The sequence below is a fragment of the Bos grunniens genome, chromosome 14, assembly GCF_055505025.1.
Source record: "Bos grunniens cultivar Pamir isolate PY7600 chromosome 14, Bosgru_T2T1.0, whole genome shotgun sequence".
Lineage (NCBI taxonomy): Eukaryota > Metazoa > Chordata > Mammalia > Artiodactyla > Bovidae > Bos > Bos grunniens.
In genome coordinates this window covers 54,920,254-54,948,090 of record NC_141178.1, presented here as the reverse complement: position 1 = coordinate 54,948,090, position 27,837 = coordinate 54,920,254, and the positions used below count along the sequence as shown (strand labels likewise).

General features: G+C 42.0%; 1 protein-coding gene and 1 long non-coding RNA gene across 3 annotated transcripts in view; both read left to right on the top strand.

Moving 5' to 3' along the window:
- The first annotated feature begins 11,534 nt into the window (after positions 1-11,534).
- NKAIN3 (sodium/potassium transporting ATPase interacting 3) overlaps positions 11,535-27,837 on the top strand; it is a 550,527-nt gene continuing 534,224 nt past the window's right edge. The window contains exon 1 of one of the 2 annotated variants that reach the window (XM_086336859.1): positions 11,535-11,747. In XM_086336859.1, coding sequence (XP_086192985.1) covers positions 11,694-11,747 — 54 coding nt within the window. In that variant the 5' untranslated portion in view covers positions 11,535-11,693. The remainder of the gene's footprint in view (positions 11,748-27,837) is intronic. The other variant, XM_086336858.1, reaches the window with a different exon arrangement.
- LOC147359447 (uncharacterized) overlaps positions 11,837-27,837 on the top strand; it is a 29,812-nt gene continuing 13,811 nt past the window's right edge. Inside the window, exon 1 of the long non-coding RNA XR_015140818.1 lies at positions 11,837-12,040. This is a non-coding gene — a long non-coding RNA (uncharacterized LOC147359447). The remainder of the gene's footprint in view (positions 12,041-27,837) is intronic.

Here is a 27,837-nt window from a genome sequence, read left to right as displayed (position 1 = left end):
CAACATCAATTCTCAATTAAAATCAAGAGAATTTTAAAAATTGTACTAATCAAAATAATACCTAGCTCGTACCATCTATTCACTGTGGGTCTGGAGCAGATCCAATGGGTTTATGCTAATTTACTCATCTGATTCTCATAACACTTTCTGTTTAAAACCTTTATCAAGATTCTCATTTCACAGAGAAGGAAAGAGAAGTAATATAATTTTCTCAAGGCCATGGAGCTGGTTGAGTAAGATTCAAGTCCAGGCAATGGGCATTGGGAGGCTTTACCAGATGTTACTAGCTCTTGTTTTCCAGATACATATGTTTACATGTTGATTTAGTCAAATGCTGTTAATGCTGCTTCCATGAGATACGGACATTAGTCATGTCTTCAGGGTCTCTGATCTCATGTCTATCTAATTTCATCCAATTCTGCCCCTCTGGGTGACCTTCACTTCAATTGAAGACCTGAAGGAGGGGTTGGCGAAGTTGGGTAGAAGAGGCGCAGGTAGATAAGACTTCACAGAGATAGAGCAGTGGACATGGAGTTGATCCTTGAATTTGATGGTGAATTCCCTGGGGAGAGGTGTTGTGCCCTTTTGGAGCTTGGTAGTGGAGGGAGAAACCTTGTTGGATATTGTTAGACTCCTTGTTGGAGTATCGTGCCAGGGAGAAACAGTAGGAGATGAAGACAGATGAAAAGCAGCCTTGTAAACCATCCTAAGACCTTACTGCACAGCTGAACCACGGCTCAGCAAGCCAGGGAGAAAGAAAGTGGAAGTGTTAGTCACTCAGTCATGTTTGACTCTTTGCAACCTCATAGACTATAGCTCTCTAGGTTCCTCTGTCCATGGGATTTCCCAGACAAGAATACTAGAGAGGGTTGCCATTTCCTCCTCCAGGGGATCTTCCCAACTCAGAGACTGAACCCACATCTCCTGCATCTCCTCTATAGGGAAGGTAAAATTCAACCTGGTCTGCTGTCCTGAAACTTGCATCCCTGGGCTGAGAAATATCTGACAAGTAGACCAGGGTGAAGAATCCAGGCCCTTTTTAGCTAAACACTTTAGAAATAAGGACTTCCCTGGTGGCTCAGACAGTAAAGCATCTGCCTATAGCGCGGGAGACCCGGGTTCAATTTCTCGGTCCGGAAGATCTCCTGGAGAAGGAAATGGCAGCCCACTCCAGTACTCTTGCCTGGAAAATCCCATAGACGGAGGAGTCTGGTAGGCTACCAACCATGGGGTTGCAAAGAGTTGGACACAACTGAGCGACTTCACTTTCATTTTCACTTTAGAAATAAGACTGTCTTCTGGGCAGAGCTGCTGCACATCACTAGACAGGCTTTTGCTCCAGGCATTAAAAAAAATGCACCTAAGTTGCTTCAGTCATGTCCAACTCTTTGCGACCCTATGGATTGTTGCCTGTAGGCTCCTCTGTCCGTGGGATTCTCCAAGTAAAAATGCTGGAGTGGATTGCCACACCCTCTTCCAGGGGATCTTCTCAACCCAGGGGTCGAACCTTCGTCTCTTATGTCTCTTGCACTGGCAGGTGGGTTCTTTACCACTAGTGCCACCAGGGAAGCCCATTTGAAAAAGTAAGGAACCTTAAGATTGAGGCCAGACTTATGGGTACAACGCTGCTTGGAGTGCCTTGAGCTTTCCTTTCTCATTCAAGGACAAGTTTAGCATTATCATTTGCTTTTTAACATGAAGACTAAGCCATTTGCATTTCCTTTTTTAAACTGTCTAATGATGTTTACAGGTGTTTCCCTGGTGGCTCAGATGGTAAAGAGTCTGCCTGCAAAACGAGGGACCCAGATTCGATCCCTGGGTCAGGAAGATCCCCTGGAGAAAGAAATGACAACCTACTCCAGTATTCTTGCCTGGGAAATACCATGGATGAAGGAGCCTGGCAGACTAAGTCCATGGGTTTGCAAAGAGTCGGACACAACTGAACGACTTCATTTACTTAATGATGTTTATGCTTAAGATGGCAAATGATGGTGGAGTGTTATAGGGTATTTGTTGTATTTACCTTTATCGTCACCATACAACTTAGACTGCATAGTAATGACAGGAAATTTTGCCTGAATCCCTGTGACTTAGATCAAGTAATAATGAGAGAAAAAAATTGCCTGTCTTCTTCAGGTTAAGCTCAGAGGATCCACTCCTACTTTCTGCAGAATAAGTTAAATTTACATAGATTAATAGCAGGTTCATATGTTGGTTATGATAAAAAGGCTGTGCTTTTTCAACTGCACTGTGCTTCTGCAGAGCATTTAGATAAAATTCTTCCTCTCAGTTTGCTTACAAATACTTAGTAACTTAGTCGTTTTACATAAACTGCTTCCATTTCAATGAAGGATGTTATTTCCTAGCATGAGATATAAGCATACATGAATTTAAAATGAGATCATCTTTATGTCTGTTTCTTCAAGGATATATTGAAAATAGGATTTGCTAGAAACACCAACGATACTATAAAATATTCAATGGCATTCATACAAAAGGAAACAGCAGACAGAAATCTTCTGAAGCACTTGTATCAGAAATAGGGTCAGCCAGCACTTGAGGAAGTGGCAGGCTGATCTAAAAGATGTATTTTCATGGGCATCTCAAGAAGCCTCAGGCAGAGGGTGTAAACATGAGACCCTCCTTGGACAGGGATAAAGGGCAAAAGTTTCTGGTAGCAAATGTTTGTGCATAACTTTTTGGATTAGCATCCTCAATCATCCCGACCGGTGCTCAGCAGAAATCTCTCCCCACCACTGTCCACTTACACATCCATTCATTCAAAAAATATTTATTTGTCCATGTCAGATCTTCATTGCATCATGTGAGATCTTTCGTTGTGGTGCATGGACTCTCTAGTTGGGAGTGTGGGCTTCAGTAGCTGCTGAAGCACGTGGGCTCAGTTGCTCCATGGCACATGGGATCTTAGATCCCTGACCAGGGATTGAACCCATGTCCCCTGCATTGCAAGGTGGATTCTTAAGCACTGGGCCACAGGGAAAGTCCCTTACAAACATTTTTAAAGTTAGGAACTAGACTAGGAACAGGGAAAACACAAAGAATGAGCCAGGACTGCTGTCTGTGACAAACTAAAGCAGTCCTTGAGGATTCTGTCACACTATGCCTGTGCTTTGGGATATAACTGTGTTTGAAGTGAAGGTTACTGTCAACTCCTTTTTCTTTTTTTTAAGTTTTCAAATCTCCCTACCTATTATGATTCATGGATGTGACAGATTTCTTAGTGTTCTTATGATTATCTCCTCTTCTTTTTTCTACCATGATAGAAGGAAATAAGACATAGTATTTATTATTTTTTTAATTTTATTTTATTTTTAAACTTTACAATATTGTATTAGTTTTGCCAAATATCGAAATGAATCCGCCACAGGTATACCTGTGTTTCCCATCCTGAACCTTTAAACAGTTAAATATGTTAATATTTCTTCTCCCTACACTTTCCCTACTGTGCTAAAGGAATAGCAAAAGTCAGAATCCTTTATCACTTACTTAGCAATGGTCTATAGAACAGTTATCATGGGATCATGATGATGGTAAGTGATGGCTACTAGGCAGGAAAAGAGATTCACAGTCACTGACTAGCTGTGTTAGTTGCTTATTCTAGATATCTCTGTGGCTATTTTGAGAAGCAAGTATATTAAAAGGTAGAACAACACCTTAGCACTATAAATCTGGGCAAAGCATTAATGTTAACATATAATGATGCCCAGTTGAAGGGGTGGTTCATGCTATGGAGACTGTCTACCTAGAGCAGTCATTTATAGAAAGCATTTATGGTAGATGAACCATGATACTGTGTTCTTCTGGTAGCTTTTTTATTTCTAATGGGCGTTGACATGTATTCCCAAAGGTTCAAGCTTAACTGTCTCTGAGATGGGCCTCTTTCTCCATCTTTCAACCATGGTAATGCCTTTTATCCAATGAGACTCAAGAAAGAAAACCCAACTCATTGATCAGTATGTCATCACATGACTGGAATGAAACAGGAAAGCAGTCCAACCTCTGCACTGAAGCGTTAGCAAGTACCACAGGTGTATTAGTCTTCTGCTTCCATTTCAGGCTTCAACGGCATCCAGAAGTTGTACTTTCTACCAAAAGGAATAGGGACATATAGGCTCATCTTTGCTCTTCAAAATGAGGCCTCACAAAGAACCAAGTTCTTCCAAATAGAAAAAGAAGCCCCAGGAGGTGTAAGGGACAAGTGAGAGGCAAGCAGAAGGTAACCCTTGTCAGAAGGATCTTTTTCTGAATATAAGAAATGGTAGCTTCGTACTGAAAGTAGATTTTGAGCTACACACAAGCAGAGACTGAGCATAATTGGCATATAATTAGAATAAGAGTTTTGATGCAAGGGCAAGTTGACCTCATTGGAGATCATCGTTACAGCATATCTAGAAGTAGGCTTGGCAGAACACACCAACGCTGGATGAGAAATACAGATGTGATCAAACTGTTCATTCTTGCAGTCACCTGTTGCTAAGAGTGATGCTAATCCTTAGTGGGGAGGAAATAGGAAACTCAAGTCAGCATCTCAGTGTGAAATTTCTAGTATGTAGTATACCGTGATGGCCCACAGTACACCATGGTGTTTAGGCTAATGACCGTGAGCTGCCTGCTGTTCTGATCCTATGCTGTTGGTTAACTCATCATCTGCTCATCCTTTTGTTACTTTTATGAAATCAATTTAAAGAATCACTAAGTTTCATGTATAAAAAATTGAGTTGAATCTTACCAATTCTGCATTCAAGATACCAGTGCCAAGAATGGAACACCAGGTGAGTGTAAGTGTGTCTTGGTTTGGACTTTTATGGAAATAGATCCTTAGATAAAAATTCAAATGCAAGCAGTTTGTTTGGAAGATGGTTCCTGGAAATTACAGAAGGAAGTAGGACATGAAACCAAGAAGGGGAAGGGCCAATAAAAGGTGGATTATGAAACAAACTGGGCTTCCCAGTTAGGTAAGTGGTAAAGAAAATACCTGCCAAGCAGGAGATGCAGGTTCAATACCTAGGTCAGGAAGATCCCCTGGAGAAGGGAATGGCAATCCACTCCAGTATTCTTGCCTGGAGAATCCAAATAGACAGAGAAGCCTGGCAGACTACAGTCCATGGGGTCACAAAGAGTCAGACACAACTGAGCTACTAACACACACGTTAATACTTATGCACATTGGTATATTTGGGGGGGATCATATATGCATAGTATAATACCATGGACAAATAAAAAATCCATAATTTATATATTACTAAAAAATAGTTTGCTGCATATAAGCCTAAGCTAATTTACTTTATATTAGGTTTTACATTTCAGATGGACTACTGTTCAGTGTTGCATATGCAGTCAAGGCTATGGTTTTTCCTGTGGTCATGTATGGATGTGAGAGTTGGACTATAACGAAAGCTGAGCGCCGAAGAATTGATGCTTTTGAACTGTGGTGTTGGAGAAGACTCTTGAGAGTCCCTTGGACTGCAAGGAGATCCAACCAGTCCATTCTAAAGGAGATCAGCCCTGGGTGTTCTTTGGAAGGAATGATGCTGAAGCTGAAACTCCAGTACTTTGGCCCCCTCATGCGAAGAGTTGACTCATTGGAAAAGACTCTGATGCTGGGAGGGATTGGGGGCAGGAGGAGAAGGGGACGACAGAGGATGAGATGGCTGGATGGCATCACTGACTCGATGGATGTGAGTCTCAGTGAACTCCGGGAGTTGGTGATGGACAGGGAGGCCTGGTGTGCTTCGATTCATGGGGTCGCAAAGAATCGGACACGACTGAGCGACTGAACTGATCTGATCTGATGTTACATGTGTAGCATATTTTATATGATTATTTCTTACTTTTAACTATTTTAAAGTAATATTAGGTTACAAGAAAAGTAAATTACAGAGATCCCATATGTTTTCCTTAATGTTAACATCTTAGGGAAACATTATTTAATAAAATATGACATTATATGATAGTGCGTGATATTATATAATAATATAAGACTGATTCTGGAACCAGATAGATGTGAGCAGATCTGCTGCAAAAGTTCATCATTTTGTAGAGATATGCTTTCCATGTATGATGCTGAAATGGATAAAAATATTTACCATCCTTGGTTTAAAAATAGCAGAAAAAATTGTTTTATTTTGGAACACAATGTAATCCAATAGATAGATGGATAATACATACATACAAAGAACAAGTTGTGAGGCATCAGGGTTCACTGACTTTGTATTAATGTTATCTTTTTGCTTTCAGTCATGCCAGCTTCTCTTTCTTTGTTGGGGTCTAGCTAAGCTGCCATGCAGAGAAGTCTAATCTGATTTTCTGGAATCTTCAGAAAAGCAGAGGGCAGGAGAGCAGATTTTAATAGTAGGAAGGAAGTGTTCGAGTCTCTGATATGAGGGCTCTGACATAGTATGCACGCAGTGGCATTTGTTGCATAAAAATCCCCAGTGGTTACCAATGTTTGGCAATAAACTACTAAGTGAGACACGCTTGAGCTCCTGGTGTCAGGAGGGGCGTCTCAGTGCATGATATTAGAAACATCCTATATGTATATCACTGTAGTAGTAGTTATGATAATAGTAAGCACAGAATCAGTGTTGTTAGACCAATAAAGCGTATGATAGGTAAATATTAATTGAGGCTTAGTTTTTAACCCAAATCATCCTTTTCAAATTTTTAAACTACTTATTACTAACAGTTCTTGAAGCAAAATGCTTCAAAGAAATTTTCTTATTCTTTCTCCTTTTGTAATTCTCGCATCCTCAAGCCTTTCTGGTGTTCTTAAAAACACTTCCACACACCCTATCCATCTGCCACTTCTTTCTCACTTTACTTCCTAATAAAACAGCCCCTTGAGGGTGGGTCACTTTTAAAGCTTTGATGTAAAGTGCTTATAGCAAGAAGGATCTCTCTTTGTAGGGAGTAAGGAACTATTGAAATTATAACTGCCATCTCTCTGGTGTCCCCAGCATACTGGGGCATTCCTTGCTATGCATAACAAGTGAATCAATTCTAACTAGAATTGATTGTGGCCTCAACAGGCATTGGACAGCACACTAATGTACCGCAGTCTTCACGACCGTGCTTCACACGTTCCACATGTAGGTCTCCAGTTTCACTCTAGTGTGAACATTATCTTTGCTCCCACCAAGCAGCCATGCTGTCCTTTCAATATCTGTCAGATATCCATGAAGTTTAGTCAGTGGCAGCAGGAGGTGTGGAGGATTTTAATTTTCTTGTGCCAAGGAGGGCCCCACCCCCACCCAAATCAAGCAGGAAAAGACACTTATTTAGTGGCATGTTTAGGAACTTTTCTCAGTGGAGATAGGAAAACACTTATCAGTCTGAACACCATTTCATGCAAACGAAAGTGCCAAACAGGAAGGCTTCAAAAAAAAAAAAAAAAAGAAAGAAAGAAGAAAGAAAAACAAGCAGTGAAATGATTAAGGAGGAACTTTAGTTCCTACAAGCTGGTGTCTCAAATCCTAGTATTTGAAAGACCTGTGGACTCTATTATGCAGTCTGAAAATCTGCACTTTTGGATCTGTTCTCTAGGGGTGCTCTCTTAACCCAGGTATGTTACTCTCCCCATGTGTAAATAATTTGCTTCTCTCTCAACTTTAAGGGGAGCAGGACTTGAGTTTCTCAAAAGGAATTTTACCAAGAAACTGAGAAATAGAAAAGATAGACTAAAGACAAAAACATAGATTTGAGTGTCATTAGGGTATGTGTGCATGTTTATACGTATATGTATAATACAGGTATTTACTGTGCTCTAAAGGCAATGGCACCCCACTCCAGTACTCTTGCCTGGAAAATCCCATGGACGGAGGAGCCTGGAAGGCTGCAGTCTATGGGGTTGCTGAGGGTCGGACACGACTGAGTGACTTCACTTTCACTTTTCACTTTCATGCATTGGAGAAGGAAATGGCGACCCACTCCAGTGTTCTTGCCTGGAGAATCCCAGGGCCGGGAGAGCCTGGTGGGCTCCTGTCTATGGGGTCACACAGAGTTGGACACGACTGAAGTGACTTAGCAGCATACATGTGTGTATACATATATATCCTACTGTGTGAGAAATATTATGCTAAAAATGTGCACAGGTTATATTTTTCATTCAAGAAATAATAAATTCAACTATTGTAAGCACTGGAGAAATAGCATTGCTTTTGAGTGGGGGAGATGGGAAATCATAAACAAATCACTGTTTTAATAGAAAATACAATAGGCTGGCTAGGGTGTTACATCAGACAGTGTGGTCAGCGAAGGCCTTGTAGGATGTGACATGAGGCTAAGATCTGCATGAAGCGAGGGAGCCAGACACAGGTAGGTGGAGGATGAAGAACAAATGTCAGGCTTAGTCCTACAGGGCAAGTCACATCACGCTGACTTTACACAGGAAAACAAGGAAGCAAAGTGACTTGTCTGAGATTCTACAGTGAGGAAGTGGTACAGGCTGTTCTGTAGATTATAATTTCTTTCTCCATCAGGTTTTCCAAAATCCTCCCTAGGCCCCAACCTTTTCCATTGTTCAGTCACTTTCTACTCTCTTCGCCTCTCCCCTCCCCAAGAGATCAGAGCATTCCCTTAGCATCCCTCATTGAGGGAGAAAACTTGATGACAGTGCTCAGTCCCAGGTGGGCTCAGCTTCCCTGACCCATCTGCTCTCCCTTTCCACCTCCAAGCCCTAGAAGGGAAGGGACAGAATGTATCACTTGGCTTTGCAAACCTGGCAGCGAGCATCGCTTTTGACATAAGCAATTGGCAAAAGAAACAAGAAAGAAATACTTGAGGGTGACACTGAGGAAGAAACAAAACAAAGAAGGGGGCGAGGACGATTTTTAGCTCATGATGCAAATCACTTTAGAAAACAAAGATGAGAGGCCGCAGTGACAAGCAGGTAGTCTCACACACTTTCTAGACTTCTCCCTAGCGTTGTGCTATCTCTGTGTCTTCTCTCTTCCTCTCTTTCAAAGCCAAAACCATTTTGCAACTGTCTTAAATTATTACAAGGAAGACTCTAATCTGGTTCCGTCGGTAAATGGGGCAGTGGGAAGGGAAAAGGTGCAGGAGGACCACCCTGGTCCCCTGGAATCACACCAGGATGGTGCCACTGGCTCTGGAGGTGGGGCCAATGCAAATGATTATGTCTCCTTCCCAGCAAACAGTTAGCTCCTCTGCAGGTGTCACTCGTGTCCTAAGATTCAAAGGCAGCGCAGTGAATGTGTAAATCCAGGAGCTCTTGAGTCAGATGACCTGGCTTTCCCTTTCTCTTCATCCATTCAGTAACCACTGGATGCCTGTTCCCAGTTCACATCTCTTCACTGGGGAGGCTCATGGCACGTACTTCATAGGTTGTTGTGAGGATGGAATAAATGAATATATGTAAAGCACTTAGCCTGGTGCCTGGCAAGGATCCAGTTCATCTTAGCTGCACATTTGGTACTTCTTGAAAAATAAAGTGATGAAAAAAAGGATATTTGGGTGAACGTATGTAAATGTGGAGGGAAGGAAGGACCATTATGTTTATTATCATCATTCATCGAAATCCCTGATGGTGAAGAGGCTATGATAATTTCTGGAAGTTGCAGGTAGTTCATGCCCTTTCTCTTTGGCTGCCTCCTTCAGTTTTAGAGGGGTCAGTAGTCTGGAATTTCTGCGCCATCACTTCTTGTATGCTAACGTACCTATCTGTCAGTGCCTATTCTTTCCTGTTGGTTTCATTCATCACGAAAGGTGATGGCTGTTTATTGTGCTTAGAAGCAGCATGTCCTCATAATCCTTGATCTCGAATGTCTTAAATGTTGGTTTTGGTTTTTTTTAAGCTTCTGACTCTATTAACCCCCTTCTCCGAGACAATGGACAGAGGTGCAACCTAACAACAAATGTGCTTTATCCTCTCCTTGACCCAAATCCTCAGGTTATTCGTGTGTCCCTACTACCATTTCAGAGCCACCATGCAGCGATTTTCCTGGGAACTATGTTTTAAGTTACAAACATCAGTCCTGAAGGAACGGTTCAGCAAGAGCCAGTTAATTTCAAGACAAATAAAACCACAACTCCCTGTAATGCCTGAAGGCATGGCTTGAGCAGTTTCCCTGTATGGAGTGAATTTTTAAAAACGCAGAGATCTTTCTCCTCTCATTAACCTACCACTAAGGACCCAGGAGGGCAGCACTGGGTTAGGATGGGGTTTCTGTGCCAAGTTCCGCAGAGCCTCTTTGGAGACGATCGGCCAGGAGGCTTGTTCTGCTCTTCCAGGTGCGCAAGCTCCGTGCGTTCTTTCACCAGATAGCAAAAGTGCGCGTGAAAACTGACACTGAGCCTGAAGAAACTGAATCTTCCGCAGAACTCCTCGCCTTTAACCTACTAGGGGAGAGCGAGCGAGCAACAGAGCCTCCTTGGTGTTCTTGGAGAGTTAGTCCTGGATCTTAACTATCCGGGATCAGGGCTTATTTCCAAGCTCCTTTCAAACAATTTAATTATCTCTGGGAAGAAATCATATTTATCTTCAAGCCGGAAACATTCTCATTCCTAGAAAATCCACGCGTCCTTATCTTTCACGCCTGGTGACAATTTCTAACATCCTTTTAGTTGAGAATCCTACGCCGGGTCTCCTCGCGGTTCCGACTCTCTCCCCGCGCTCCGTACCAGCGCATCTCTTTGCCGCCGCATCGCCTCTGCCGGATCCAACTCGGTCAACTCGTCCCGGAGACTCCAGCAGGGGCGGCCTCCGGGGTAGCCGATCGCAGCGGCCGGGGGCGACCCTGGCCCCGAGATCCCGGAGCCCCACGCCCAGGGCCGGCCGAGTGGACGCGCCCGAGCCGGCAACCCGCGTCTTGGAGCTCGGCCTGGCGCTGCGCTCGGCTTCTCGCCTCCGGGATCGTCTTCCACAGAGAGGTCTCAACTCCCACCCTCTGCACCTCCGGGCATCAAAGTCAAACCCGGCCCCCTGCTTCGTACATCCCTGGACCACCTTCCCAACATCCAGCACAGCCCCGGGCCAGAAAGCCCCGCCCGGGTCTCCCCAGTTCCAACCGCGCCGAGGGTCTCCCGCACCAGCCGTCGCCCCCGTTCACGCTCATTCATATTCATTCTCTTTCTCTTTCTCTCTTCCTCTCTCCAGACTCCTAACTAGACAGGCCGATCCTCCCCCCGCCACTCCCTTTCATTCATCCCCTCCGCCACACACACATACACACACACACACACACACACAAACACACACGAGCGCGCGCGCACAGACACACACACAAGCACACACCGACATACACACGCGCGCACACACAGCCCACTCCACTTTTCAGACGCCCACTCCCCCACACACACTCCCCTCCCCTAAACATACTTCCACCCACTCACCATCTGTAGCCTCCCTCCCTCCGGTCCGCCCCCACCCCGCTCGCCCGGCTCCCCCTCCCCAAGAAGCAGACCTGCCCCGCGGGCCGCAGGGACCCCAGCCAGACGCTCGGGTCGTGCGCGCCGCACTGACCTCTGCCCGCCCGGGAAACTAACAAAGGCGGCGCGCGAGCCCGGCCCCGGGAGCGGAGAGCGGCGGCCGCGGGGCGCGCGAGCCGGGGCCGGGCGAGCGAGCGCCGAGAGGGGGCCGCTCCGGAGTCGGGAGGCGGCGGCGCCGGACGACGCGGACCTCAGGCGGCGCGCGCCGCTCGGACGCCGCGAGCACCATGGGCTGCTGCACCGGGCGCTGCTCGCTCATCGGCCTCTGCGCGCTGCAGCTGGTGAGTTTCTGCCCCGGCTCCCTCCGTCGGCCCTCGCCCTTCCGGCCAGCCGCGGGCAATCGCCCTGTGGCCCTGCCCTGCGCGAGGGCGCGGTCTCCCTGGGGCCCCGGGCGCCCGGCGTCGCCACGCGGTCCAGGGGCTACTGCCCCGGGGCGCCCGGGGGAGTGAGCGACTCCTCCGCCCCTGGGCTGACCAGCGGGCTTTAGCCCCTCCGCCTTCCAGCTGAAGTTTCACGGGGGCTTGGGGGCTCTTTCTTCTCGGGATGGTTTCAAGTAACGTGGTGTCATCAGAAGGTGCGTGGGAATGCCCAGTCTTGGGGAGACGGGGTCGCGCCCCCATCCCCAAGTCTTAGTTAAGAGTGAGATATTCGTACCTTAAACGCGGTTGAAAGCGGGTGTTTGAGGAGGCTTGGATCTCCAGGAAGGATAGGAGGTCGCGCTGTGTGTGTTTTGAAACAGGTTTCAGCCTCCAACCTTCCAATTTCTCTGTAGATTTTGTTGAAATGTGGCGTGTTCAGACAGCGACAGACTGACAGCTGTCTTGTGGGACAGAAGGCGTGGTGGCTTGCCAGGGAGTGCGTGGAGTGGGAAGTTGGGGACCAGAGCGGAGAGTGAAAGGGCTTTCAGTGTGGGACGAACACTTCTCTTGACATATGTCCTGTTGGGACCTAGACTGGCCCTGTGGTCTCTTGCATAGTCGCTCGAGGTCAAGGCCACAGACCGATGTGTGAGACTTCTATGTGTGAGAGATTCATAGACATCTCCCTTTTATTACACTTAACGACAGACTCTTTAGATGCTATGTCAAGCTTTCTTCCAAGTGTTGTTTTTCAAAGTCACCAACATTAGCTAGCCTGTTTTGACTATCAGAAGGAAAAAGGTTTTTGGTGAGCTTGACTGCATAAGGTCAACCCTTGCAAGACTCGTTTACTGAGGGATAAAATAATGCTCTTTCTTTAATAGTTAGTCCTTGTACCCATGAATGTTTTAAGAGGTTTCACTTTTCCCTTGCCTCAGTGTTTGACTCTCCCATTAAACCCTCACTTTAGAGGTTCTCTTCATTGTTTACATAATATGTGCATAATTTATATATTTATAGATCTGAAATCAGTGACTCCTTTGCCTTAAATCTCTGGAACATTCCTTCTGTCCTGTTAAATAGGATGTATTTTCTAGAGTTTTCCTGAAAAATAATTTTAAAATTCGCTGGAACACGAATGCTTTCTTTCATTAAGGAAGGAAAGACAGAGGATAATTTACACTTTGGTTGTTAGAAGTGGACATGGCTTATACGCTGGGAAAACAAGAAATATTTAGTCAGCCTTTGAGTATGCAAAATAGTAGATAGGCACACTGGGTTGTATAATCTATAGTGGCATCATTCTTTCTGTTTTATACACAAATGATATGTAAGGGTTTTTGATACAGCAGATTTTTCAATGCAGTTATGATGTCCTTAGTTGATATTGTACTTGTTTTGATGTTAATGTGTTTGGTATTTCATGTATCAGCCTGGAATGCCTCCATCTTCCACATACACCTTAATTGATAGAAATGCAACTTACTCCTCAAAGCTTATCTAAAATTTCCACCTTCTCTGTGGAGTCTTCCCTGGTGCTCCAGGTAAAATCAATCACTTCTTTTCCTTTAATTGCACAGTATATTGCCTTTTCCTCTGTGAGAATACATGTCATCCTCTTACGATATTTTTAGTGATTGACACATTACCAGACTGTAAGCAGCCTGAGGATAAGGAGCAAACATGATTCATCTTTGCAAATCCTGCAGTTCTTTAGGAGTGCCTGTATTAGGAGGGGAAACATATGGCTGAATTGATGATGGTAAATTAACATTTGTGATCCATATCGGGTTTTTACATGAACATTATTTTACCCTTAAAATTACCCTCTGAGGAAGGCAACCCATTTCTCTAGTTTGCAGAAGAGGAAGGTGATGCTCATAGAGTTCAACGACTTCTTCAAATTAGTAGTTTTTAGATAGTAGAGACAAAGGACTGATGGTAAACATTTGGTGATTAGGTCTTGGACAAACAAAACATATATGTATATATTACATTATTACATAATATGTTATAAATATTATGTCTATTAAGGATGTATAGCAAATCAACCCTGAACATTCATTGGAAGGACTGATGTTGAAGGTGAAGCTCCAGTACTTTGGCCACCTGATTTGAAGAACCGACTCATTGGAAAAGACCCTAACGCTGGGAAAGATTTAAGGCAAAAGGAGAAGGGGGCAACAGAGGATGAGATGGTTAGGTTATCATCACCGACTGAAAGGACATGAATTTGAGCAAACTCTGGGAGATAGATAGTGAAGGACAGGGACGCCTGGTGTACTGCAGTCTGTGGGGTCACAGAGTTGGACACGACTTAACGACTGAACACACAGCACTCTGTTTGACAATTAATAATAATAAAATAGGGCTTCTCAGGCGGCACTAGTGGTAAAGAATCTACCTGCAAATGCAGGAGACACAAGAGACATGGGTTCGATCCTTGGGTTAAGATACCATGGAGCAGGAAATGGCAACCCACTCCAGTATTCTTGCCTGGAGAATCTCATGGACGAGAAGCCTGGCAGGCTGCAATCCATGGGGTTGCAAAGAGTTGGACACGACTGAACGCGCGCGCATGCACACACACACACACACACACACACACACACACACAATAATAAAATATGCAGTACCCTTGATTGTAAGTTCTACATAGCCAGTTAATTCTGGCAGGATCTCTTTTGTTCTGTGAATCTGATGAACCCTTTTCTAGGTTCAGTGATGTCTTCTTTCTGGATGGTCTCAATAGCACACTGCTGTCAAGGCTGCATCCTTGAAATGGTTTCAGCCTCTACCGAGGGCATGGTGGGCAGGACTTGCATTCCAAGGCCTGGGAGAGCGGGAGCCTCCCATTGCCTGGAGTCCCTCTTGAGAGTCACCTGGAGGTCAGGTCTGTTCCGTGACCTCTTCCAGCATATGCAGATTCTTTGCTGAATTGGGTAATAGTTTTCAAGTACTGGAAAATTATTTTCTTCATTTCTTTTTTTTAACCCTGTATATGAGACAGCAAAAGAGACACTGATGTATAGAACAGGCTTATGGACTCTGTGGGAGAGGAAGAGGGTGGGAAGATTTGGGAGAATGGCATTGAAACATGTGAAATGTCATGTATGAAACAAGATGCCAGTCCAGGTTCAATGCACGATGCTGGATGCTTGGGACTGGTGCACTGGGACGACCCAGAGGGATGGTATGGGGAGGGAGGAGGGAGGAGGGTTCAGGATGGGGAACACATGTATAATTTTTTTTAAATTAAAATAAAAAAAAATAAACAAATCAACCACAGTCGATTTACAACACTGTGTCCGTTTCAGGGGTACAGCTTCAGATTCTTTTCCATTATACGTTATTACAAGGTAGTGAATGGAGTTCCCTGTACTATAGAGTAAGTCCTTGTTTATCTATCTCATATATAGTACTGTGTATCCATTAATCCCAGATTCCTAATTTATCCGCCCCACCCTTTTGCCCCTTTTGTAACCTTAAGTTTATTTTCTATGTCTGTGAATCTGTTTCTGTTTTGTAAATAAGTTGAATTGTATTATTTTTTAAGATTTCACATATAAGTGATATCATATTTGTCTTTGTTTGACTTACTTCACTTAGTATGGTAATATCTAGTTGCATCCATGTTACTGCAGATGGCATTATTTCATTCTTTTTAATGCTCGAGTAATATCCTATTGTGTGTGTGTGTATATATATATATATATATATATATATATATATATACCACATCTTCTTTATCCATTCATCTGTTGATGGATACTTCGGTTGCTTCTATGTCTTGCCAGTTGTAAACAGTACTTCTGTGAACGTCAGGGTGCATGTATCTTTCTGAAGTAGAGTTTTCATTTTTTTTTCTGGATATATGTCCAGGAATGGGATTCCTGGATCATATGGTTATTCTATTTTTTTTTTTTTAAGGAACTTCTATATTTACATTCCTACCAACAGTGTAGGAAGGTTCCCTTTTCTCCACACCCTCTCCAGCATTTATTATCTGTAGACGTTTTGTTGATGGCCATTCTGACCCACGTGAAGCGATACCTCATTGTGATTTTGATTTGCATTTCTCTAATAATTAGCAATGCAGAACAGCTTTTCATGTGTCTGTTGGCCATCTGTGTATCTTCTTTGCAAAAATGTCTATTTAGGTCTTTTGCCCACTTTTTGATTGGGTTGCTTCAGCTCTTTTGTGCTATTGGGAATATAATGACCTGACACATTTTAAGTTTAAGACACATTGCTAGAAAAAAGTTCTCTATCATTTTCTTAAGTCTAGACAATCAACAAAACAGTGTTACACCCTGATTTTTAGCACTTGCCTATTTCTTTGGTGTAAATACTCCCACGCTGGCCAATTTGAAATAGACTATTACAAAGTCCTTCCATCATACAGATAAAATAAGCACGCGATAAGTGCAGAGTATTAGTCACTCAGTCGTGTCTGACTCTTTGCCACCCCATGGACTCCTTTGTCCATGGAATTCTCCAGGCAAGAATACTGACTTGGGTGGCCATTCCCTTCTCCAGAGCATCTTCCTGACCCAGGGATCGAACCTGGGTCTCCTGCACTGCATACAGATTCTTTACCATCTGAGTCACCAAGGAAGCCCTCAAATAAGTATAAATAACCTCAACAGCATAAAGAAAGTAAAACACAGTAAAATAATGAGGAAAGGATGTGCTTAAGATATTTTAGTCCCTCTGTTTTTTAATGCAATTGACTTAAAGTTTTTATTATTTATTTTAAAATAATGGTTAACAGCTGGCTCATTAAATTCCAAGTTTAACTTGATGAGCTGGTGTGAGCCTCCTCCAGCCTACCACCGGGTAGGACTCCCAGATCTAGTGTTCTTTCCACTAAATCCAGCTGTCTTTTTTCCCCTCTCGTGTTTTTTTCTGCTCCCACCAACTGTTGGAAGGTGGGGTTATGAAGCAACTGAAGGAAGTGTGGGTGTTGAGGGGGAATGGCATTCAGAGGACACATTTGCTGAAGAGAAGCTGAGTGCTGATGACTAAGTCACTGTGTGGACCATTAAAAGATGGCCCATTAACTCCCTCTAAAAGTTAAAGAAACAAATGAAAGGTTTTTAGTATCTCATTCACTCGGCTTCTGACCTCCCCGCTCCCAGATGGGGGATATCATTAGAGAGAATTTACCATTTTAAGGCTAGTGTATTTGAATGAGTTTTGGTTTGTAAAAAATCAGTCTCCTTCTGCTTCCTTTACTGCACTGCTCTGGCCATCTCCCATCCTTACTATGCTTCTAACTTCGAACACATTTGAATGTTTGCCTCACATTTCACATTCATATTCCTAGTTTTGCTAGATGAGCTTGGAGAGAATGTGAAAAGCATACCTATGGAAAACTGTGCAAAGTAAATCTTTTCTGAAAAAATGGTTCCAGGTAACAGATTCATGAAGTCATCCAAGAACTTTAGACACATTTTTGAAGCCTGCTTTTAATTTTGCTTGTTTTAGAATAATGTTTATATACATGTGAAACACTTGATCGTGTGCTTTTAGTAAACTGTTTTAGTTGCCGCATTTAAAGGAGTCTTAATGGCATGTTTCTAAATCCAGAATTTCCTCCACATGCATTTCCAAGCCATTTTCTTTTCTTTTTCAAAAAATTAATTTATTTTAATTGGAGGCTAATTACTTTACAGTATTGTAGTGGTTTTTGCCATACATTGACATGAATCAGCCATGGGTGTACATGTGTTGCCTATCCTGAACCACCCCCCCCGACCCGACCTCCCTCCCCATCCCATCCTTCAGGGTCATCCCAGTGCATCGGCCATGAGCACCCTGTCTCATGCATCGAACCTGGACTGGTGATCTGTTTCACGTATGATAATATACATGTTTCAATGCTGTTCTCTCAAATCATCCCATCCTCGCCTTCTCCCAGAGAGTCTAAAAGTCTGTTCTTTACATCTGTGTCTCTTTTGCTGTCTCACATATAGGGTCATCATTACCATCTTTCTAAATTCCATATATATGCGTTAGTATACTGTATTGGTGTTTTTCTTTCTGACTTACTTCACTCTGTATAATAGGCTCCAGTTTCATCCACTTCATTAGAACAGATTCAAATGCATTCTTTTTAATGGCTGAGTAATATTCCATTGTGTATATGTACCACAGCTTTCTTATCCATTCATCTGCAGATGGACATCTAGGTTGCTTCCATGTCCTGGCTATTGTAAACAGTGCTGCAGCTTAGAGTTGTCTCGGTAAAGTGTTGAACTTAGCTTGGGATTGTACCCACAGAACTTTCAACATCTTCCCCACATCACAGGGGCAGCTTTGTCCCTGGAGGTGGACATTTCTGCTGCTGCTAAGTCACTTCAGTCGTGTCCAACTCTGTGCGACCCCATAGACGGCAGCCCACCAGGCTCCCCCATCCCTGGGATTCTCCAGGAAGAACACTGGAGTGGGTTGCCACTTCCTTCTCCAAGGCATGAAAGTAAAAAGTGAAAGTGAAGTCGCTCAGTTGTGTCCGACTCTTAGCGACCCCATGGACTGAAGCCCACCAGGCTCCTCCGTCCATAGATTTTCCAGGCAAGAGTACTGAAGTGGGGTGCCATTGCCTTCTCTGAGGTGGACACTACCAGGAGAGATTGATTGCATCTTGCATTGCATCACTTTATGGATAGGTGACTGCCATATTTTTATGAGGACTGAAAATTCCCAACTCTTACTTTCCATATTCACAGTAACAGAATCTTTAGAGGATTTATAAAAAAAACAAGCAACTTTTAACACCACGATGGCCTCTATGTTTTTATTTTAGAGAACGTCCTGTCAAATGAAATCAAGCTAGTGATTTTTCTTTCTCATTGTGAAAAATCAGTTAACTTTCTCTCTACTCCACATTCAGACCATCTGTGACCACATGTGTCACTGCGATGTTGAGACAAAAGGTGTTGAGAGATGTCCTGGTGGCGTAGTTGTGGTAACATGTTTTTAAACTAAGTTTTATGAAATGAACCACTCAGTTATCATAGATATCTGGCAGTAAATGCAGAAATACATTTATTTTACTACATAGATAAACTGATACTTTTGTCTTAAGATGTTTTTTAACAGCTTTTTCTCTTCTCCTGAACAATATAATTTGTAATCATTTAGTTTCTATTCTTTTTCTACATTTAAACCGTCTGGTTCATCTTACAAAACTTAGAAATGGTTAGGGAAATTAAATGTTTGTCTAATGAAGAGACTTTCGTTAAAATGTGATAGGTGTTAAAATCATTACAATATTCTGCATTAGCCGTTTTTCTACAAACAGAAATCCCTTTGTAGCTCTTTTGTTATTTATGTGTACAGAGTATCAAATTTGCTTAAGAAATGTGTTCTTATGGGCTTCTGTGTTGAATTGTTTTCCCCACAAATTCTTATGTTTGAGTGACCCCCATGGACTTTTGCTCACCGGGCTCCTGTGTCTGTGGGATTCTCCAGGCAGAAATAGTGGAATAGGTTGCCATGCCTTCCTCCAGGGGAGTCTTCCCAACCAGGGATTGAACCTTCATCTCCAGTGTCTCCTGCACTACAGATGGATTCTTAACTGTTGAGCCATCGGGGAAGCACATATCAAGTGCTATTGGTTTTTTAAAATTGATTAATTAATTAATTTTAATTAATTTATTTTAATTGGAGGCTAATTACTTTACAATATTGTAGTGGTTTTGCCATACATTGACATGAATCAGCCATGGGTATACATGTGTTCCCCATCCTGGACAATTGTCCCTAGTTTTAACAAAATCATTTCCATTCTGATTATTTCCAAGAGGATAATCCTAATTATAAGATGCTTAAAAATAAATTGCTTTCTTTCCCCAGAACTTTAATAGTACTTCCTTTTTTAAAAAAATGAACTGCTTTGTCTGTGTTTTTTTCATTTTTCTCTCACGAATTTTACAATGTCCATTTTGGGCCTCAAGGAAGCATTTGAACAATTATCCAGATTATATAAAAGAAGAATTTCAAATGTAAGCATAAGAAATTTTGAGTTAATATTACTTAAGATTTTGGCATGAGATACATATTAATATAACTGTGTGGCTTCTTTGCAAAAGTAGAAAATAAAGCAGGATTATTTATGTATCTTTTGACAATTTTCTTAAGCATTTGTTTTCATCAGTGAAGTATATCTTGCTTTAAAAAGCAGGATTCAAATGCTTAATAAAAAGTACTCTTTAGATAAAAATAAGAATGGAAAACACAAAATTTGAGGGCTTTCACAACAAGATGACAAATCATAGAAGCATCTACCTTCCATTCTTCCCAAGGTCCCAAAGAATGAAGTGATAATTGTGATGTAAAGAAAAGTGGAACAGATAGATGACCAGCAAAATTGAGGAATCCAGGAAGATAAGAAGCAGAGCATATTTTATCAGAGTCTTAATAGAAAGATGCGTGTGTTGTGTGAGCACAGGTGTTATATGTTGGGCAGAAATCCAACTCTATCCACTTGCCATGAGGAGCACTCTGGCACGGGGCTGAAGAACTGGGTCCCTTTTAGTGTCGCATTTTGAAAGTTAGCTGATGAGTATCATTGTGGAGATGACATGAAATAGCAGAATAAATGTATTAATCATTTTAAAAGTAAAGCTCATTATTAGGTAAACTAGGATTTTTAGTAATTTAGACAGAAAATGACAAGGTTAAGAAGAAAACCACAAATGGCTATCGTTTTAATTGCTTATTTTGATTTTCTTATAATACTGTTTATGTTACACTTCAAAATAATTTTGACATTAATTTTGAAACGAGATTTTTCACACAGTTTTGAAGATATTTTGAGTGTCAATTTTGGGAAACTATTTGACAAATATTTGATGAAGTTAAAGTGGACCTTCTTTCTTAGGTGCATCAAAAATTCATGCTTTTAATGCACATTTACACTAATTGATGTTAATGTGTATGAATCTTCATGCATTTATAACAGAATGCAACATTAGACTAAAAGATAGCACTTCCTCAAAGATTTGTATTCAAAATGCCAGTTAAATAGTGGAACAAACAAATGACATATAGCACAAACTATCTAATTTACATTTTTATTTGATATATTTGGCAGATACTAAAATAAAACAGGAGATAGACCCTAAATGTCCTTTAATGAAACATTCTTTTTTGAATTAACCTTTGTCTGTGTATAGTTGACTTACAATGCTGTGTTACTTTCTACTGTATGGCAAAGTGTATCAGTTATACATATACATGTATCCACTCTTTGTTAAATTCTTTGTAGGTGTAGGTAAAGTATTGGAGAACAGATATTTTAAGATGGGCATGCTGCTGCTGCTGCTGCTGCTAAGTCGCTTCAGTCGTATCTGACTCTGTGTGACCCCATAGATGGCAGCCCACCAGGCTCCCCAGTCCCTGGGATTCTCCAGGCAAGAACACTGGAGTGGGTTTCCATTTCCTTCTCTAATGCATGAAAGTGAAAAGTGAAAGTGAAGTTGTTCAGTCATGTCCAACTCTTCGAGACCCCATGGACTGCAGCCTACCAGGCTCTTCCATCCATGGAATTCTCCAGGCAAGAGTACTGGAGTGGGTTGCCATTGGCTTCTCCGAAGATGGGCATAGTAAAAAAAAAAAAAAAATCAGATGAAAACCTTGAGTTTTATTGGCTCACGGAATTAGGGAAGGTGAAATCCTTGAACTAGTAGATTGTTCTGTTTAACTTTTCTTAAGAGCATCCCTAGTTCCTTAATTTGGAGAATTATCTGAATTAGGGTTTCCTAGGTGGGGCAATGGAGAAGGCAATGGCACCCCACTCCAGTACTCTTGCCTGGAGAATCCCATGGACGGAGGAGCCTGGTAGGCTGCAGTCCATGGAGTCGCCAGGAGTCGGACACGACTGAGCGACTTCACTTTCACGCATTGGAGAAGGAAATGGCAACCCACTCCAGTATTCTTGCCTGGAGAATCCCAGGGACAGAGGAGCCTGTTGGGCTGCCGTCTATGGGGTCGCACAGAGTCGGACATGACTGACGTGACTTAGCAGCAGTAGCAGCGGCAGGTGGGGCAATGGTAAAGAAACCCTCTGCCAATGCAGGAGACAGAAGAGATGGGTTTGATCCCTGGGTCTCAAAGATCCCCTGGAGGAGGGCGTGGCAACCCACTCCGGTATTCTTGCCTGGAGAATACTGAGGAGCCTGAACAGAGGAGCCTGGTGGGCTGCAGTCCAGGGGGTCATAAAGAGTTGGACACGAATGAAGACACAGCACACACACATCTGTTTATTGGGAAACAGAGATGAGGGTGAAGGCCGGTGAGCAAGCAGGAGTGGTGGTACTAACAAGGGCTCTGACTGCAAAAATTAAAGGGTCTTTTGTTAAATGAAGGAGGGGCAAGATCATGGCAATGTTGATGAACTTGTTCTGTTTTTCTAGATTTTTTTTTCCCTGCATAGAGGACCACTCCTTAGAATGGTTTTCCTGATTAATTTCATTAAGTAGAATTAAATGTTTGAGTTTCTTCACTCTGTCTACAGGTACTTGCACTAAGAATGGCTTCATACAGAGGCCCAGTTCCTTTATTAACAGGTATTGAAATAGGATTGTAGCTATTCCAAGAGGTATTGGAATATGCTTGTAGCTATCAGATTCTTGTAAGAGATAGGAACTCAATGGATGGGATGATGAGTTTTAAATTTATTTCTGACAGTTTCTCTCTATTGCAGTCATTAGAGACATGGTTGGAGTTTGGTATTGATTAATATATGGTGTAATAAGTGCTTGCATGTGGGAAACCCCAGGCACCAGAGGTTGATTGGTTAATTGGTTAATTAAGGTACAGAGTGGAATGCTCTGTACTCAAGTTGTGTTTCCTGTCCTGATAACTAGCTGTGACTGATCATAATTAAGAAACTGGGAAATATAAAATTCTCATTAGTGGCAACTCGTTATCAATTTATATTTAAAATATAAATGCTTAATGAGGGAGCTCTTTCAAATTATAGTTTATGAAAGGTATCATATCTTAGCTTTGAGGGGTCCTTAAGTGGCAACCCACTGGAGTATTCTTGCTGGGAAATCCCATGGACAGAGGAATCTGGTAGGCTACAGGCCATAGGGTCACAAAGAGTTGGACATGATTGAGCAGCTCTCATTGTTTTCTAAGAAATGGTCTGCTGCTGCTGCTGCTAAGTCGCTTCAGTCGTGTCTGACTCTGTGTGACCGCATGGACGGCAGCCCACCAGGCTCCCCCATCCCTGGGATTCTCCAGGCAAGAACACTGGAGTGGGTTGTCATTTCCTTCTCCAATGCATGAAAGTGAAAAGTGAAAGTGAAGTCGCTCAGTCCTGTCCAACTCTTAGCGACCGCATGGACTGCAGCCCACCAGGCTCCTCCATCCATGGGATTTTCCAGGCAAGAGTACTGGAGTGGGGTGCCATTGCCTTCTCTCTAGATCTGTCTTTATCACTGTAACAAGTCAATGTCTGAATCTTCAATACCGAAGACCCTGATGTTGGTTCTTAAACTTTCTCTGAGAATGGAAAATTTTACAAGTAGCCAAATCCTCCTTATATTTAAGTGGAACTTCTCATGCTTGATTTCTATTCTGTCTTCTATATATTTGCCTTTTATCTGGATGATGAGTAGCAGCTGGAGGCAGTATCGTACTAGGGCCAGATCATATCAACTGGGGAAAATTTACTGTTATGTTTCCAGAAATTCTGTGAGCCAGTTGTTAAGTGCAGCCTTTATTAAACATTAGTATAGTTATATAAATTTTAAATTATATTAAAGCAGAAGTAATAAGTATTGCAAATTCAGTCCTTCCTAATTATTTTACTGCACTGCTCTGTTGTCTGTACTTCAGGGGTGATCTTACATCTATGATGGTGTGGTAGAAATTCTGTGTAATACTGTGCTGCTCAGCATCACTTTCCAATTCTGCAGCCAGTGACATCATTTTGGTAGCTCAAAATCTATTATGGTGTACGTATTCACATCACAGAGATACACAAACTCCAATCAGGGCCCTCCTCTCACCCCCCAGAACCAGTTACTAATGATTTACCAACTGCCACTGGGATGGGGCACTCACAGAAGAAAGCCTGTTTTTTTTTTCTTGGACATGTAGGGAACTGATTTATAAGCTCTTAATGGAACTAATTAATGCTTGAGTAAAAAGTATATTTCCTAACCTAAATGTTTTATTTAATGCTTCCAGTGCCTGTGCAAAATTGTATACACAATGGAGAAGTTTTTATTTTCAAAAATTCCACTATGAACTCCTTTTATTGCAAAAGCTTTCGGACCTCCTGAAACATTGGAGTTGATAACTGGTTTGTGACTAAATGATCCAGAGTTGATCATGGTTTCATTTCTGGGTGACTCCAGCAGTCCTACCTTTTTGGCACCAGGGACCTGTTTCTTGGAAGACAGTTTTTCCACAGACTGGGGGTTGGGGGTGGTTTGGGGATAATTCAAGGATGTTGCATTTATTGTGCACTGTATTCTATTATGATTACATCAGCTCCACCTAGGATCACCAGGCATTAGATCTCAGACACTGGGGACCTCTGGACTAGACTCTAGAATCCCCCACTGAGAGGAAAGTTGTTTCGCCTGATCAGTGATGCTGGATTCCTGGGGCAGAAGGAGGACTTTCTTCTGAGCCCAGCTGCCCCACCTGTCTACTTGTTGGTCCTCACATCTTCCCCAGGGCTGTGACGTCCTTCAGTCAATGACAAAAAGAGCAAAATGCCCTCTTCCACCAGGGTTGGGATGAACTTCAATTTTCTATTGTCCCCACATTGAAATACTAAATATTGGATCTTGCAGGAGATTGGGAAAAGGTGATTTGCTTGTTTGTGTGTGTGTTAGTCGCTCAGTCGTGTCTGACTCTTTGCGACCCTGCAGACTGTAGCCTTCCAGGCTTCTCTGTCCATGGAATTCTTCAGGAAAGAATATTTGAGAGCACACTAAAATATGTTTGGCTCATAAAGTTTATTTCCTGAATTTTAAAAAGTAATCATTGTTACAATTTTGAATAAAACCCTGTTGCCCCTAAGTTCTCTTGTTTCTTTCTTATAGCACCTCCATGAAGCAGATGTTGATATTTTTTTCCATTTACTGATGTGAAAACTAAAATATGGAGACATTCTGCTATATATTGAAATCGTATATTAGTATATGGCTTAAGCCATTCCAAAAAAGCATATTAAAAAGCAGAGATGTCACTTTGCTGATAAAGTTCCATATAGTCAAAGCTATGGTTTTTCCAGTAGTCATGTATGGATGTGAGAGTTGGACCATAACGAAGGCTGAGTGCTAGAGAACTGATGCTTTTGAATTGTGGTGTTGGAGAAGACTCTTGAGAGTTTCTTAAACAGCAAGGAGATCAAACCAGTCAATCCTAAAGGAAATCAACCCTGAGTATTCATTGGAAGGATTGATGCATAAGCTGAAGCTCCAATACTTTGACCACCTGATAAGAAGAGCTGACTCATGGGAAGACCCTGATGCTGGGAAGGATTGAGGGCAAGAGGAGAAGGGGAGATAGAGGATGAGATGGTTGGATGGCATCATCAACACAATGGACTTGAGTCTGAGCAAACTTTGGGAGATAGTGAAGGACAGGGAAGCCTGGCGTGCTGCAGTCCATGGGTCGTAAAGAGGCAGACACGATTCAGTAACTGAACAACAACTAAGCCATCAGAAATGAGGATAACAATTTTTTTTGTGTGTTACCTTAAGACTGAATTTAAAAAGAGAGTTGTTTCTATGGGTTCAGGCCAAACCTGCTGGAAAGAGTAGTTATTTAAGCAAGCTGTTTCTTTACATAAAATGTGATTTTTAAACCATGATCAAAGTGACTTAAGTAACATGAAGCAGCATTGCAAACTTCTTTTCTCTTCCATTTCTGTTAGTAGAGGTGGCTCTCTTCATGATGGATAGGTATTTTTAGAGTCTCTCAGGAGACACCCCAATTTATCCTGAAACAAAGGAATGAAATGCAAGGTTTATACACACCAGATATTCTACAGTTTTTGCATGCTCTACTTTCTTCAACAGATGAACCACTTCTGACAATGCTTGCACTGTCCAGATAGAATCTTCTAATACCATTGGGACCTCTACTAACAACTATCCTCTCTCTCTCTCTAAGACTTGAAGCCATGAATCCTTTTTGCTTTCTGATGGGAAACTCTTTCCTGGCCTTGGAGGGTATGATTGCCAAAGATCTAAATATTGCAGCCACATCATTGACTGAGTGTCTTAAATGCAGAGCCAATTAGGGGAAAGCATTAGATAAAGCCACTGACCCATTAGGAAGCCTGCAAAGGTTCCTCACAGCCTTTTCATCTAAAAGAGAGCTGTGGTTGGGAATATAGATGGAGTCATCCTCAGGGATCTGTCTGTTGAAGCGTTTCACAAGTGGGAGACTTCACGTTTTGTAACATTTCACGGACTACACCATACAGAGGCACATTGGTCATCTATTATTAATATGTTAGTTTGACTAGTCCTAGAGTGTCTTTGTACACACTTTTTAACTCCTTGACTACTGATGATACTTTTACTGGAAGGCAGGGATTTGGGGGTATTAAGATATAAATAATGGCTCAGTTTTCTTTCAAGACAACACAAGTACAAGATATTGTTTTTCTTGGTTTATTTTTCTTTATTAATAATAAACTAGCTTGGTATTTAAAAATGTGGATGGATTCTAATTCATGATGCTTTATTTTTGTTCCGTTGTATTGAAGAAATTATATTATTTGCATGTTTTAGAGGACCATACTAAAGCTGAAGAGATAATTAAACATATTTTAGACATCTAAGTTTTATATTTTTTATATTTTTAGTCATCATAAAATTTAGTTTGATTTTTAAATGTTGATTAAAAAAAACAATGAAAAGTTTAAAATGTCCTTCCGGAGAATGGTAGTTCAAGCTCTTTTTTATGAGTAGAAATACACTTCTTTATTTAATATGTATTTTGCATTATGTTTAATTAAGTCATCTGAAGTTTAGATTTGGGTCCAGTTTCTCCTGCATTGCCTGCATAAAGCATGACCTGTAATGAACGGAAAAGGAGCAGAGAACCATCGCTCCACAGGCATCAGAATTACACTCATGGACAAGTAGCCACAGTTTTCTCCAAGGTGCTGAAGTGAGTACCGGAGGCTCACCTTATGGAGGGGAATTCACAGCCGCATGACGAAATTAGTGCTGTAAAGGCAGCATTTAATGTGATATAACTTAACCCAATATAGCAGTGGAAAGTCAGATGATACTAGGAATAGATTGTCTGGATTGCAGTAAATATGAGTGAAAAAATAGTGCAGTAAGTCAGGGCAGATTTCATAAGCTTCATCTGTAACCCCGAGGAATCAAATCCTTGGACATTTCTGGGAGTTCTTGGTAATTGGACTTATTTTTTCCCATCACATTCAAATATAGGGGGAATGATGTTTTTGACAGGGTTAAACTACATATTCATGTATAAACTCCATTGCATGCAGCAGTAACAATTTGCAAGAAAGTCCTGGAGATAAGAATTTGAACAGTAATAAACAACAGACAAAAGCCAAATCAGCAGTGTAATATTCTTTAAGCAGCAAATATTGCAATGCGTAAATGTAAGCATGATATGTAGCAATCCTGTCTAGGCAGTGTTGATCAGATATATTTAAACAAACAAAAAAAAGGTGATAGTTTCATATTTCTCAGAGTGAAACATTTTGAGAAATGTATAGTTCAACTTCAAGGGAATGCTAATTCAGAAATTGTTCAGAAAGACAAATGAAGATATTTGGATTGTTTAGCTTAATGGTGGATTATTAGCATCACAAGGAACTGTTGCAGAATGCTGAAAGGAAAATACCCTCCTCCCCACCCCATCTTCTGCTGCTTCCATCTCTGTTTCCTTCATCCCTGGAATCATTGTCCTTCTCCACCTATTCTGATCCACCTGTTACTGAGCCAATATTGACAGAATAGTAGGTATGTCATCTTCAGCCCTTCAA